This window comes from Rhipicephalus sanguineus, chromosome 1, assembly GCF_013339695.2.
Source record: "Rhipicephalus sanguineus isolate Rsan-2018 chromosome 1, BIME_Rsan_1.4, whole genome shotgun sequence".
NCBI lineage: Eukaryota > Metazoa > Arthropoda > Arachnida > Ixodida > Ixodidae > Rhipicephalus > Rhipicephalus sanguineus.
In genome coordinates, this window is record NC_051176.1 from 320,181,795 (window position 1) to 320,194,299 (window position 12,505).

The 12,505-nt window shown below is 48.1% G+C and overlaps 1 protein-coding gene across 3 annotated transcripts in view; it reads left to right on the forward strand.

The window, feature by feature from the left end:
- Positions 1-6,281: 6,281 nt before the first annotated feature.
- LOC119379486 (nucleolysin TIAR) overlaps positions 6,282-12,505 on the forward strand; it is a 320,162-nt gene continuing 313,938 nt past the window's right edge. For 2 of the 3 annotated variants that reach the window (XM_037648785.2, XM_037648787.2), the window contains exons 1-2: positions 6,414-6,478; positions 6,600-6,696. In XM_037648785.2, the coding sequence (XP_037504713.1) occupies positions 6,417-6,478; positions 6,600-6,696 (159 nt within the window). In that variant the 5' untranslated portion in view covers positions 6,414-6,416. Of the gene's footprint in view, positions 6,371-6,413; positions 6,479-6,599; positions 6,697-12,505 lie in introns of those variants that run through there. The other variant, XM_037648786.2, reaches the window with a different exon arrangement.

The window sequence follows — 12,505 nt, forward strand, 5'->3', positions numbered from 1 at the left end:
GTAAAGGTTGCATGGGTGACGACATGTTACCTGAAGACGCAACATCCTCAATAGCACATTCAACATATTTAATGTCAGTTACATTGGTGTGCAATCATCATAAATGTATGAGAACTGCTTCCACATGCACCAGATTAGCCGAAATATGCATAAAAAGGCACTGTATATTAACTTGAATAGTCATAACTGTTAATTTAGATATTAGGAATGTGGAACTGAATGATGCATGTAAGTCTTTTTATTAAGGCTTCAGAAATTCCAGATTTATCACGGATGTCCGCATTTAAATCCGACAAGTGTCCCCTGAACGTTCATGTCCAAATTGAGTCCGGCGGACGTCTTAATATCCGAGAAAGACGTGTCCAGGACGTCCGAATGAACGCCTTTTTGTTTGCGCGGGACAGTCCGTCAAACGTCCGCCGTACATCATTGGGGTATGAACAGATGTCCAGTGGACTCCCGAACATCCGGCGGTGAACATCTATCGGATGTACTGGGGATTGATTGATCGGCGCTCAGAAACCGAAACCCAGACAACAGTCGACATCTTATGCTCGTCCTCAAAAGGTACAAACGTCTTCGTCCGCTTGGCAGCATTCTGAGTACGTCCTCAGGACCTCGTTTGCAGGATTATCCTAAACGTGCTTTCATGCGGACGTGTGCGGGACAGAAACAAGCTTGCTCTGAACTGGGAATTACAACATTTGTGCAATGAACACCATTTGACTGCATGTTATTTTTTTATTTTAAAAAATAGAACATCTTTATCTGGTGACATAATTATGATTGCCGACGGACACGTTTCTCCTTGTTCAGAATGAGTACATGTATTAATCGCCAACGTGGCGAGGGTAATGCGATGTATTAATTGCTTGTTTAAAAAGCCCAATTTAAGGGAAATACGCTTCGCGAAGTTAAAATTCGGTGACATATATTTAAATTTCCCGCACTTCGACCGCTGGCAACACTGTGACTCATGTGACCAAAAAAAAAAGATGCCTCCTGGTGGTCCCAGACTCCCAGCAGTCACGGGCCCATGATGCTGTGTCTTCACGGAGAGGTTGTGACATGGCGCATGCCGGACTGAATATCGGTGAGTTCGATCCAAGCGTCTTTTTCTTCCTCTAATCACCACCACCACCTTTTTGTGTTCTGGTGATGGCGGAGAGCAGTGAACGACTATTTCGCCGCGAGCGAAAACGCCGCGTCGATGCGTCTGTTCAGCTTGTGAGCATGAACAATGACCTAGCTCAGCCGGCGTGTCGCATTCAAAGTCCGACCGAGTCCCTGCCCGACACCAATTCTAGTGGTCGCGCCCTGCATCAAGTCGAAGGGACTCGGCAAAATGAACAGACGGTAGCGCATCCTCCTGAGTTATGTGGCAATTCCGCCGTCTTTGTTAGTGATGCATGATGTACTACACGTGGTGTATCAGGGCCAGTAAGTAGTCCGATCGGTGGTGGCTCGCGCGATAACAGCATATACTTGCCGCCGTTGGAGCGACGCCGCCACAGCAGCGATGTGCAGAGTGCAGATTACGACCATGTTAGTGGAGCCATTGCGTCTGACGACGAGGAAAGCAATGTGAACTTCCGAGAAAGGTTACAAGCGTGGGCGGTTGAATCGCGGTGCTCGCATGCCCACGTCACTGCTGTCAGTTTTTTATAAGCGAGCCTGAATCCGCCGTCCCATAGCAACGGCGCGAGGAGCGGAGAGGAGCGTCTGTAGCAACGGCGCAGCGACGTCACGCCCCACGTGACTGCGCGCGCTCCGCCCTCCGCTCCGTGGCTGCGCGCGCCCTGCGCATTGCCTGTGGTGATGAAGGCCGGCGGCGAGACGCCGAACGAAAGCGTGCGAAGCGAGCCGAGCACCCCGAAGCCGATCTGGCGCGGGGACGCGCGATGCGTGAGCGGAGCGAGCGCGGGCCCTCGAATTCGATCGGCCGGACGCGCGCTTCAAGCGAGACTTCCTGGACCGCAGCTTCGAATATAGCTGCGCGGTGTGCGATCGACTGTGGTTCGACAACAACCTGAGCCCCATCTCGGGCGTGCGCAACGCTGCCAACAAGTTCAACGCGTTGCGGGTTCTTTGGAACGAGTTCGGAAGACAGATCATCATCATCAGTAAAAGTGCTTTGCACTTAAAAACGGCCAGACCTCCGTGGGTCGGCTGGCGCGTGCTCTCTCGCTGCCGTCTCCTTCGCTCGGCTCTGCAGTTTAGTCGCGCGCGCCCCCTCATAGCATCACCCCGTGCTTCGCACTTCCTCATACTCCCCTTCGGGGAAATGCGGGTTTTTTTGTGTCACTACCGTCGACTGCTAGGACGCTCTTGCAAACTCCAGGTAGGGTCTTAAACATCAGAGAGCTGGCAGGAGGGAAGTTTCGCCATTTTGGCCTTGAGGCAGGACTGCGGCAAACTCTGCTGGACTGTACAGTACTCACGGATTCAAACGCGACATGAACATTTTTAGTATAAGGACTTCTATGCGCAATAGCTCGAGATAACCACGTCATGTCGCGACAAATCTGGTCTCTAAAGATAGTGTTGGCTCTGATCTACACGCTCGAGTCAAAACTATGCTGCTGTCACCCAAAATGAAGACGGTAGAACCAAAAACATGTGCATTACTTAGCCCTAAAGTGACCTATTTCAATCCGTGAGTACTGTACACACTTGCCTGACGAACTCGGCCTTTGCTTCAATATTGACGGTTTGCCATTAGTCCCGAGCAAGCGCCCCTCTCCCGCCATTTCCACTGTTTCATTCACTGTTTTCATTCTCCCGGCGAGGGTGAATACATGCATAATCATTAAAGCATTTCATTAGCACAGGCGTGCATTCCTTATTCTTAACAGCTCCTCCGCCACCATGTTGAATTTTGATTCATGACTGAGCAAGCGTGCCCCTCTCCAAATCTTGTCGAATTATTCTTCGACGTAGGGACGGCGCTTGCTCGGGATTTTACGGTGGTACCCTCGACAACTGTTATCATGTCCTCATAAAAAATTCTTGACTTTCTTTTAGGATCACCGGAAGGACAGTCAGATTATTCAGCTGAATGAACATTTCATCGAATGCCTCGCCGAGCTCATCCCTTGAAGAGTTTTTATGGTTTGCTGGAGGCATCGAAATAAAAATGTATTACCTAGAAACATATTGTTTTTGTGCTTGCTTTAGCAGGTGGCACGGCCACGTACTTTGCATGTGCATTTTCTGCATAGGCACCGACACTGTTCTATACTATGTGACATTCCTTATACTAACTAGTCAGTGGTACATAACTGTGCTCTAACATTAAATTCGTGTAAAAGTAAAATCTAAAATCCAGTAATTAAGCATGTAACCAATCTTGGTGTGTAGCCCAGTCGGTACGCTGCATGTTCAGAAATGTCCTGGTGTACCAATTGATCAATATGCTTCAGTCCCCAATAAATCCTGAGATTGTGCCCTGGTGGACCAATTGAGTATGTTTCAGTCCCCAATAAGTCCTGAAATTGTGCCCTGGTGGACCAATTGAGTATGTTTCAGTCCCCATTAAATCCTGAAGTTGTGCCCTGGTGGACCAATTGAGTATGTTTCAGTCCCCAATAAATCCTTAAATTGTGCCAAAAATGTCCTGGTGGACCATTTGAGTATGTTTCAGTCCTCAATGAATCCTGAAAGTGTGCCAGAAATGCCCTGGTGAACCATTTGTGCATGTTTAAAAGACATGCTGAGGCCGGACAATAGTATCTTTCTTGGACTCCATCAAGACTAGTTGAGCATGTTTTCGGGACGTCACAATGTCCTCACGAGAACGTTTTGAAAACGTGCTGAAGATGTGTTACTGTTGTCTGGGAAGTCGGTCACGGTCACATAAACAAGGCGATATTAAATTATTTAGCGAGAATGCATGAATCTTGGAGCGTGTATCATGCTTCCTAGAGCAACAAGAAACGTTTGCAACAGACAACGCGCAAGCCACAAATTTGATGGCACCACCCCTAAAGGCTAGCCGTAATTTGTGCGGCCTACGGGTACTACTAAAGCCCCTTAAGGGGTATTCAGACGGGGGAGAAATGCTCGGGGGGTAAAGGCGGAGCCTAGTGACGTCAACTCGCGAGGAGAAGTCTCCACAAATGCCCCCCACTCACACGGACGAGGCAAACGGAGGGGGAGACCAGTGTTACTAGACTACTCTGGTGGCTTGCACCACCCGTTTGACGAGCTGCAGACGACCATCCAGCTGCAGACTGGACACCCACTGCCGCTCTTTGCAGGAGCAAGTGCAACAATGTGGCCAAACAAGAGCCCGAAATTCCGCCACATCCCCCACCGCAGGGGGATCGTTTGTCCATTCGGGGAAAACGTCCCCGTCTCCTCCGAGGAGGCGCGGGGGGGTCACGCCCACTCGCTAATCCGTGACGTCGCGGTCACGTGATACGCAATCCCCCCGTCTTCCCCGAGCATTCCTCCCCCGTCTGAATACCCCTTTAAGGTACTACGGGTATGTGCCGTGTGGCCTACGCGAAAACTATCATCATCATAAACGGGTATGTGCCACAGAAATTGGGTAAATCCCCCTACTATGCCCCTACTCACCACTGGTCCACTGAATATGAAGAAAACTATCATAATCGAACGGGTATGCGGAAAGAAGCCAAGCCAAAGAGGGAACTCGACTAGAGTACTAGAGTTACTGTATATGCTACCTAAAGCACCTAAAGGAGCCATATACATTAACTCAGTGGCGTAACCCGGGGGGGGGGGACACTGGGCCCGTGCACCCCCCCCCCCCCCCGAACTTTTTTTTAAAGACGATAGCAACGATAGTCTTTCGTGCGGAACTTAAACGCAGAAATTTTGGTACCGTTGTTAGATGGGAGGAGACGCGGCGCGCGGAGGCGCTTTGACTCATCAACCCATCACCATCCGTACGTCTGTCCCGGCACCCCCCCCCCCCCGGGTTGGGGAGGGGAAGATTTGTTTCGGCCAGATGGTCCCTGCCCGGACACGGGGGCTACCGACGCAGAGCGCTTAGCAGACGTAGCCAGTCTCACGGCCCCACGCCAGAGAGACTCGACAAGGGGGGCTACAGTTTGGTACAGCAACTTCAGTCGCCGCACACAAAACAGACGTACCCGAGAAAAACCGCACGGCTGGAAGCCGGCGGTGCCCTACCCGGACGGGGGTGCCACTGTTCGGCTCTACGAGTCTATTCGCCAAGCACAGAACAGTGGTCGCAGAGGGGTTACCGTTTGGTGCAGCAACTTCAGTCGCCGCACACGTCTGTCTTTCTTTCTGTTTGTCTGTCTGTCACACGATTCAATTTCAGCCACCAGGCCAAAGTTTTTAAGCACTTGCTGAACGCCCAGCCATCTTGAACTGGTAGCGACGTTCGTACTTGTGAACATTGTCGATCAAAATATTACGCATATCTGAGGTGCAACATCAATGCGCAAGTACTATAAAATGCATAGATACGTAATTCTAAAGACCCTAGTGTTTCTTAGGCTGCGCTGAAAATGCGACGTGAGCCAGATGCGGCGATTCAACATAGAGGAGCAGGACTCATGTAGTACGGCCGGCAGAAGACTATCGTCTTTCGACGACATTCGTACACAGCACAAAATGACACTCGACCACATCTGCCTGCCCTGCCCCCACTTCAGATCATGGAGGTCCCCCCCCCCCCGAAAAAAAATTCTGCCTACGCCCCTGCAGTAGCTAAACTCGACAAGCTGCTGGCCCTCTCTACCGACAACCCAGCTGCAACCAAGTTCTGCCTATAGCTACAACTGGTTCTGCCTAGCTACAACTAGAATTACGCAGCCCGTAGATCTATGAGATGTGCGAACGCTGGGTTTCAGCGCGAGGTTCTGTCTGTGGAGTTTGGAAATCCGTGTCGTGTAGGAACAACCTAGCACCACCTCTAAAGCCTATAAACAGGGGCGTAGCCAGAAATTTTTTTCGGGGGGGGGGGGTTCAAGCATACTTTATGCATGTTTGTGTGTGCGTTTGTTTGTGTGTGTGTATATGCGCAAGCAAAACTGAAAAAAATTGGGGGGTGGTTTGAACCCCTCCTCCTCCCCCCCCTTTGGCTACGCCCCTGCCTAGAAACAACCTGGAAGCAACCAGATTAGTCTTCATATTTCGTCTAGTTTCGCTGTTTCAAGCCTTGCGTGGCTCAGTGCAAGCTTGGCCAATTTTTAATTTTTTTTTTTAAAGCGCGTCTTCATCGTGTGGGAGCAAAAAACGAAACCGAAATTTATAGCTATCGAAGCGCCGCAACATTTTGGCGGGCCTCGGCGTTGACCTGCCCAGAATGCGTAGCGCGGCGCATGCGCTTTGGTTATAGGTTTAGTCGACTGACGCCATAATGGCAAACAAGGTAGTGATAATTCTGCTTAATTTCGACCTTTTACGCCTGATCGGCTATGCTTAATGACATGTTCTCTGACTTTCAGGACCAGGGTAATGACTGTCAGCCACGTACACTGTGAGTACTGAGGGATTGTGCGCCTTTTCAAGTCCGGCGTTGCAACGCCGCCGGCGTTCGGTCATTTGGCGCTGATCTCCATGTGTTATTCAACGTGTCGCTTATTTTCCAAAACTTGTAGTTACGTGGGGAACCTCGACACAGCGGTGACGGAGGAGCTTCTCGTAGCTGTGTTCGGACAGATGGGCCAAGTAAAAGGCTGCAAGATTATTCACGAGGTAAGCCGTCGTTTTTGTTTAATACATTTCCACCTGGGTAGCTTTGTTAGCTGCTTGTGTTAACCCTAACGAACGATGCGATCGCCGAAAATTATGCGTTACTACACGACGCTCGTGCGTGGTTCCTCTTAGTCGCTGCTGCCCTCGGAACCGTCGCACTGCGTTCGTGTGCGAGCGCTGTGACAGTGACGCTTGTCGTAGCGTGCCGCTTGCTCTAGGCCTAACCATAATGAATTATGAGCTCAAAAAGTGTTCACCACCGATGATATAGTCTGTAGGACATCACAATTGCTGACTTGGCGTTGGGTGGTAGCAGCGCACTCGTGCGATTGTTGACTTGTCAACCCGTTAATCGGTGACGTGTGTATCGTGCATCGTGATGGTCCATGACAGCTGGCACACTTATTGCGTTACTTGAAAATCAATGGTGCTACCGCGCCAAGTTTTTACTCGTGGAGATCTTCTGGGTTCCATTTGTGCTACGTTGTTGCTGATATATACAGCCAGGTGTTATTTTGTGACGTGACCCGCTAATTGATTCTAGTATGTATTCTAGTATGTGTGAAAGATTGGTTCCGGTTGCACGTGTATCAAACATGACCTGTGAATGAACAGTTCATGTTAGGTAACACTGCATGGATACCATATGTTGATTGTGCAGCCTTATTGAGAGTGGCGTTCATTCAACGCATGTTTTTTGTGTGGTAAATTGTATTCGTGTGGCATATTTATGGTGGTACCACTTTTTCTTGTTTGACAACGTTCAAATGCATTTTTCGTAGTGGCTTCAACTTGCTTGCATATTTGCGTTCATATAGCAGCCTTCACTCCACATGTAAATTGTACATGTGAGCATGTCTTGTGTAAGTAGGTGATGGATTCAGGTCTTGTGAGAAACCAGCAGTCAGATAATGGCACATACGATTTCTCTGCTGCTGTTGCGGGGAGATTCTTTACCGAACATGCCATGCAACTAACTCAAGCCCCTGCATGTGTACCATGTGTAAACACAATCGATTGGCAGCTCCATGTACTGTGCTCCTATTATACATTAGAAATTTTCTGTCTCTATGTATACATGTGTTATGTGCACATGTTGCCAGTAAAGGACCTCGTCGAGCCGATTTTGTGGCTTTTTCATCTGTCTTGCACACGCACAAAACAAAGTTTAGTGGCTGCATAGTGGGTGTATGCCATTTTCACAAGCAGTCTGTGCAGAGCTATTGTTAAGCCTTGTGTTGTGATGAGACCATACAAGCAAGTTGACATGCTTGTGTCGCATGATTTGAGCCCACTTGTCTCCTAAGTCCTCAATGTTATTTGTAAAAAGTGCCAGGTGCAGTCAGTGGCGGCATCTGAAGTGTGCTGTTTTTAAGCAGCTGTGAGTGTGCCAAATGGATCATGTGAAGCATTTTGGTAGTGGCTGCTGGCGACATGGGAACAGTTATAGGGGAGCCAAATCTGTCGGATACAGTGCCTTTGTAGGAGGTGAATTGCTGCTTGCGTGTGAAAAGAGCAAAAGGGCAGTAGTGCAGTTTCAGTTGTTGCTTCCTTCAATGTATGTGTAAAACCTTCACAGGGAAAGAAAGCACTTGGTGTTTGAAGTTGTTTGCATACAGCAAGTGAACAGCCTCAAATATAGCAGCAAGTGGTGGCAAGTTCGTGGTAACATTTAAGTTTGAATGTGGAATATCACGTGAAGTCGCCTGCACCGCTGTCACCCTCTCCCGCCATCCCCGAATACCTGTCGCAGTTCACGTGCGCGGGGTGTTGACGGGGAGTCTCCTGTTGCACAGATGACACTGCGGACTATGACTTGTTGCTCACTGCGACGTATGTGGGCATATTTAATTACCTCGTTTTCATTACAAATTACATGACTCAAGAACAAGTGAAAGTCCACTGTCCCTCGAGGCCCACAATGTGTTACCGAGTGGATGAGTGAAGGGTCTTGCAGCGAAGTAGCTCCCATCAAAACGAATCATCGTGCAGAGCGAGGCAAGTCTCTGGTGCGGCCCACGCTGCACGTGAGATGCGGCCCATGCCACCCAAGTAGTTCATGAAAAAATCCCTAAACAGGGGGTGGGTGCCAACGTTTTGACAAGTGGACTTGTCTTCTTCACGGCTGGAACTGATTTCCTTAGCTATCGTGTGTATACGCTTCGTGCCCTCTCCAGAGTGGGGGAGGAGAGGCCGCCGTGACGAACTGTGTGAGTCATAAGAAAGGTGGAAAAAAAAGGAACAAAAAACGGGGGGGGGGGTACGTTTTGCTGAATGATTGTCAGTGGAAGCACGTGGCATTTTAATAATAGGTCTGAAATTCCTAGAAGAAGGGCTTAACTCTCGTTGGTTTTCGTTGTGTATGTACCATACCGAATCGATTCAAGAGCCCCCTTAGAAACGTTAATACCTGCTGGCTGGAGTGTGTTGAACTTGTGAATAAGGTATGACTCTGTATATTTTCTATCCCTTGGGGACCGGAAGTTTGAAGTATGTAAAGTTTGAGATCTTCGAAATTGTGACCTGCTACATTAAAATGCTGTGCCACTGCTTTGGGTAACTTACCTCGTTTTCATTACAAATTACGTGACTGCTCGAGGCCAGGTAGTTCATATAGCACGAAATTGAGATTTTCCACGTGTTTTAAACAGCAATGGGGGGGATGCTGATGCTTTTTGATCGGCATTCGTGAAAGCAGCCGGGAAAAAAGATTGTGCGAGTGCAGTGTAGTGACTGCGTGGGACGTAAGGATAATGATGGTAACTTTTTTTTGTGTTGTATGCTTTTTGCCACTCTTTTTATCTTGTATTTTTGTTCCGTGGTTGTGTGCAGTGGCGTACCTACAAATACCGAAGACTGTGATTTAGACAATTAAACAATGTAGGGTTAACGAAACGTTACAGCGTAATGAAGTTACGTATGAAGATGTGAATATTATCTAGGTTCTTCAAGTTATTTCGAGATATTATCGATATCTCGAAATATTATCAAGATATTATCGAGCTTCTTCAGTTAATGCGCGCCAGTGCTCTTTGGAAAGTTGCAATGTGTGTTCACAATGCCAGGTAGTAACTTTAGGCAAAGGGAACATCCCCACGCTTTTCTTCCTGTTCGTGACTTGCTTCACCTGCAGCATAAACTTTCATCGTGAGGCCGAACTGAGCAGATGCGGTCTGCAACAGCATCAATAGGTACCCAGACATGTTGGCAACACATACTGGATGTGACGAAGCGGCACTCGGCGACGCATGTGCACACTGTGTATATTCTGCACCAGCGGTCCATCCACGTTACTACCTTTTGGGAGTGTTTGTCTATTCTGACGTTCTGCTGTACCCTGCTTGTGTGCAGTGCAGATTTCGGCTTGCAGTGCGTGTGCCTGGTCAGTCCCTTTTTGATGCATATTCCATGCTGTTGAAACCAAATTTATCAATGAGTTGCCACTAGATAAATAATTAATGGTGGTTTTTGCCAGAGTGGAAACAACAGGAGTTCCATTTGATAGAGGGGACCAACTTTTGTTGAAGGCAAATCGTTGTGGAAGCTCATTTTGAATGCCCCAGCTGCTTGCAGCCACTTACGTACATGGGGATCTAAGATTTTTTTTTTTTTGCTGGCAGCTAGCTGCACCAAGTGGCACACATGTGAAGTGTTGTTTTTTTCTTGTTGCATAATTAATTTCTAATCTCAAAATACAGCTGTAATTATAAAAGAACAGTGGATGAACTCGGAGACAAGCAAGCGCAGACTTCAAACTGATTTATTATAGTCGAACCCACATATATAGAAATCGCAATAAAACGGGGATTAGTTCGATATATTGAATAATTCAATTTACAACTTAATGAAATTATTGTATTTTCTATGCGCATGTTGGCTTCACTGCAGTGCTCCACGATAATGTAAGAAACACGCCTTCACGGCAGTACGCGCAATTTCTTAAATGTTGTATTTTTGGGCGGTTTGTAGTTTGGCATACGAAATAATATGCAAGGGCGGGTGGGAGTGTAGATAGCACCTTCCTACGCAGCAGCTGTGTCGGGAGCATCCAGTCTGCCCTAATGTCAGCCTTGTTCTTCAATATTGGTGTGCTTACTTCAGATGCTGTACGCAGTGGCGATGTCAGACTTGTGTTCTTCATGCGCGGCTATATTGATCATCGCCAGCTTTGCGGAGAGCAGCAGGTTCTTCAGTTTTACGGCATCCGTCACGTTAACAAAATTAGCCAATGAAGACCCACCCCGCACGATGGCGGTGCGGAAAAGCACGTGATGTCAAGAGGTAGTTTCTACTCGCGGCACCCTCTTAATCCCACTGTTCAGTCTCCAAAATTCATGTGGCATTTCGCATTGCCGTATGTTCGATGTAGCTGTAGATTTTCCTTACAGCATTGCCGTGGTCGAAAATAGTTCGATATAAAGAACCCGAGTTCGATATAGGCTTAGTGCACTGCAGTTGTGTCTGCTAATAATCAGTTGTGGCTGAGAGTGTGGGTGTGTGCGGGCCGAGCCATAGCAGCTCAAAAGGACGAAGCTGATTTGCGCTCAAACAGGAGTGTAGCTATGTATTGTTGCATGTATGGCTGTTGCAACAGCTATAGAAATGCTGTCTGTAAGCTGCCAAAAATAAAATTACAGTCGACGACCGCTTTTTCGGACTCTCAAGGTAGTGCGAAAATGTCCGAAAAAGCAAATGTGCCCCCAAAAAGCTCAATTTATTGCTTACTATTGAGATGGAAAAAGTGATTAATCCTCTTCTGAACCATGCTTCCGTGTGAGCAGGTGGGCCTGAATTTTGACGAGAGTCATTGTGTTGCCATAAGCCGACGAAACAGTTGCGATCGCTTGCATCAGCTTAGCTTGTGTTGGCTGTGCTGTTGCAGGCGAATCGTCGCTCTTGGACTCCGCAAGCGCTTGTTGAATGAGTTCTTCATCCATGAGGCCAGCGCACAGTTCCAACTCGCTTACCATGTCCGCAAACTTTTCGAGGGAATCTCGACGCCTGCAGTGTGAAGGTTGTCGATGAGCTGTTCATGGGCAAACGTACGGGCGAACAGTCAGTCGATGCGGTCCAACCCATCCAATACTCAAAGCATGAAAGAAAAAAAATCCTTCTGGCAGTGACACTGTTGCAGAAATAGATGTATATAGCCTCGATCCAGCATCCCTTTAGCATAGGTATCGGCCGGCACAGGTTTGAGGCTATAGGAGGAAAAAAAAAGTAAACAAAAAAGATGGCTACGACACATATCCTTAAATGTCCGAAATGTTGAGCTGCAAAATACATTGAATTTTTAAGGTGTGTCCTGGTGCCAGGTAAAAGTCAGAAAATAAAGCATGTTGTCCGAAAAATTAGTCGTCGACTGTATGTGTATTTATATGGAAGGCTTACAAGAGCGAGCGATGACAGCGACGGGTGAAGGCAGTGCGATGTGCAAGATAAAGAGATGCTCTTAATTTTTAAATGCTTTCCTGGCTATTACTGTGCGTATTTGCTCGTCGTGGTCTCTGCCTTCTTTTGGCCCCGATGGTGGTCTTCGGCAGCTTGTGAAGCACTGAAACCGCATATGCAGTGCTCACTTCTTGGGCAATGATGAGAGAAGCTTGATAGCTCTGCCTGTATGTTCCGACACTTTTTCCTGTGTGCTATGGAAAGGGTGACCCTGTGACGAAGCGTTAAACATGTTCGTATATAGAAGGGCAATGGCTGCAGAGCATGGTAGGTCTGTGTAGGATGTGTGCTCTAAGCCAAGGCGGCTGCGTCCTTACACCACCCTCGGCACCCAGCCTTGCATCTGCACCTTGCTCCC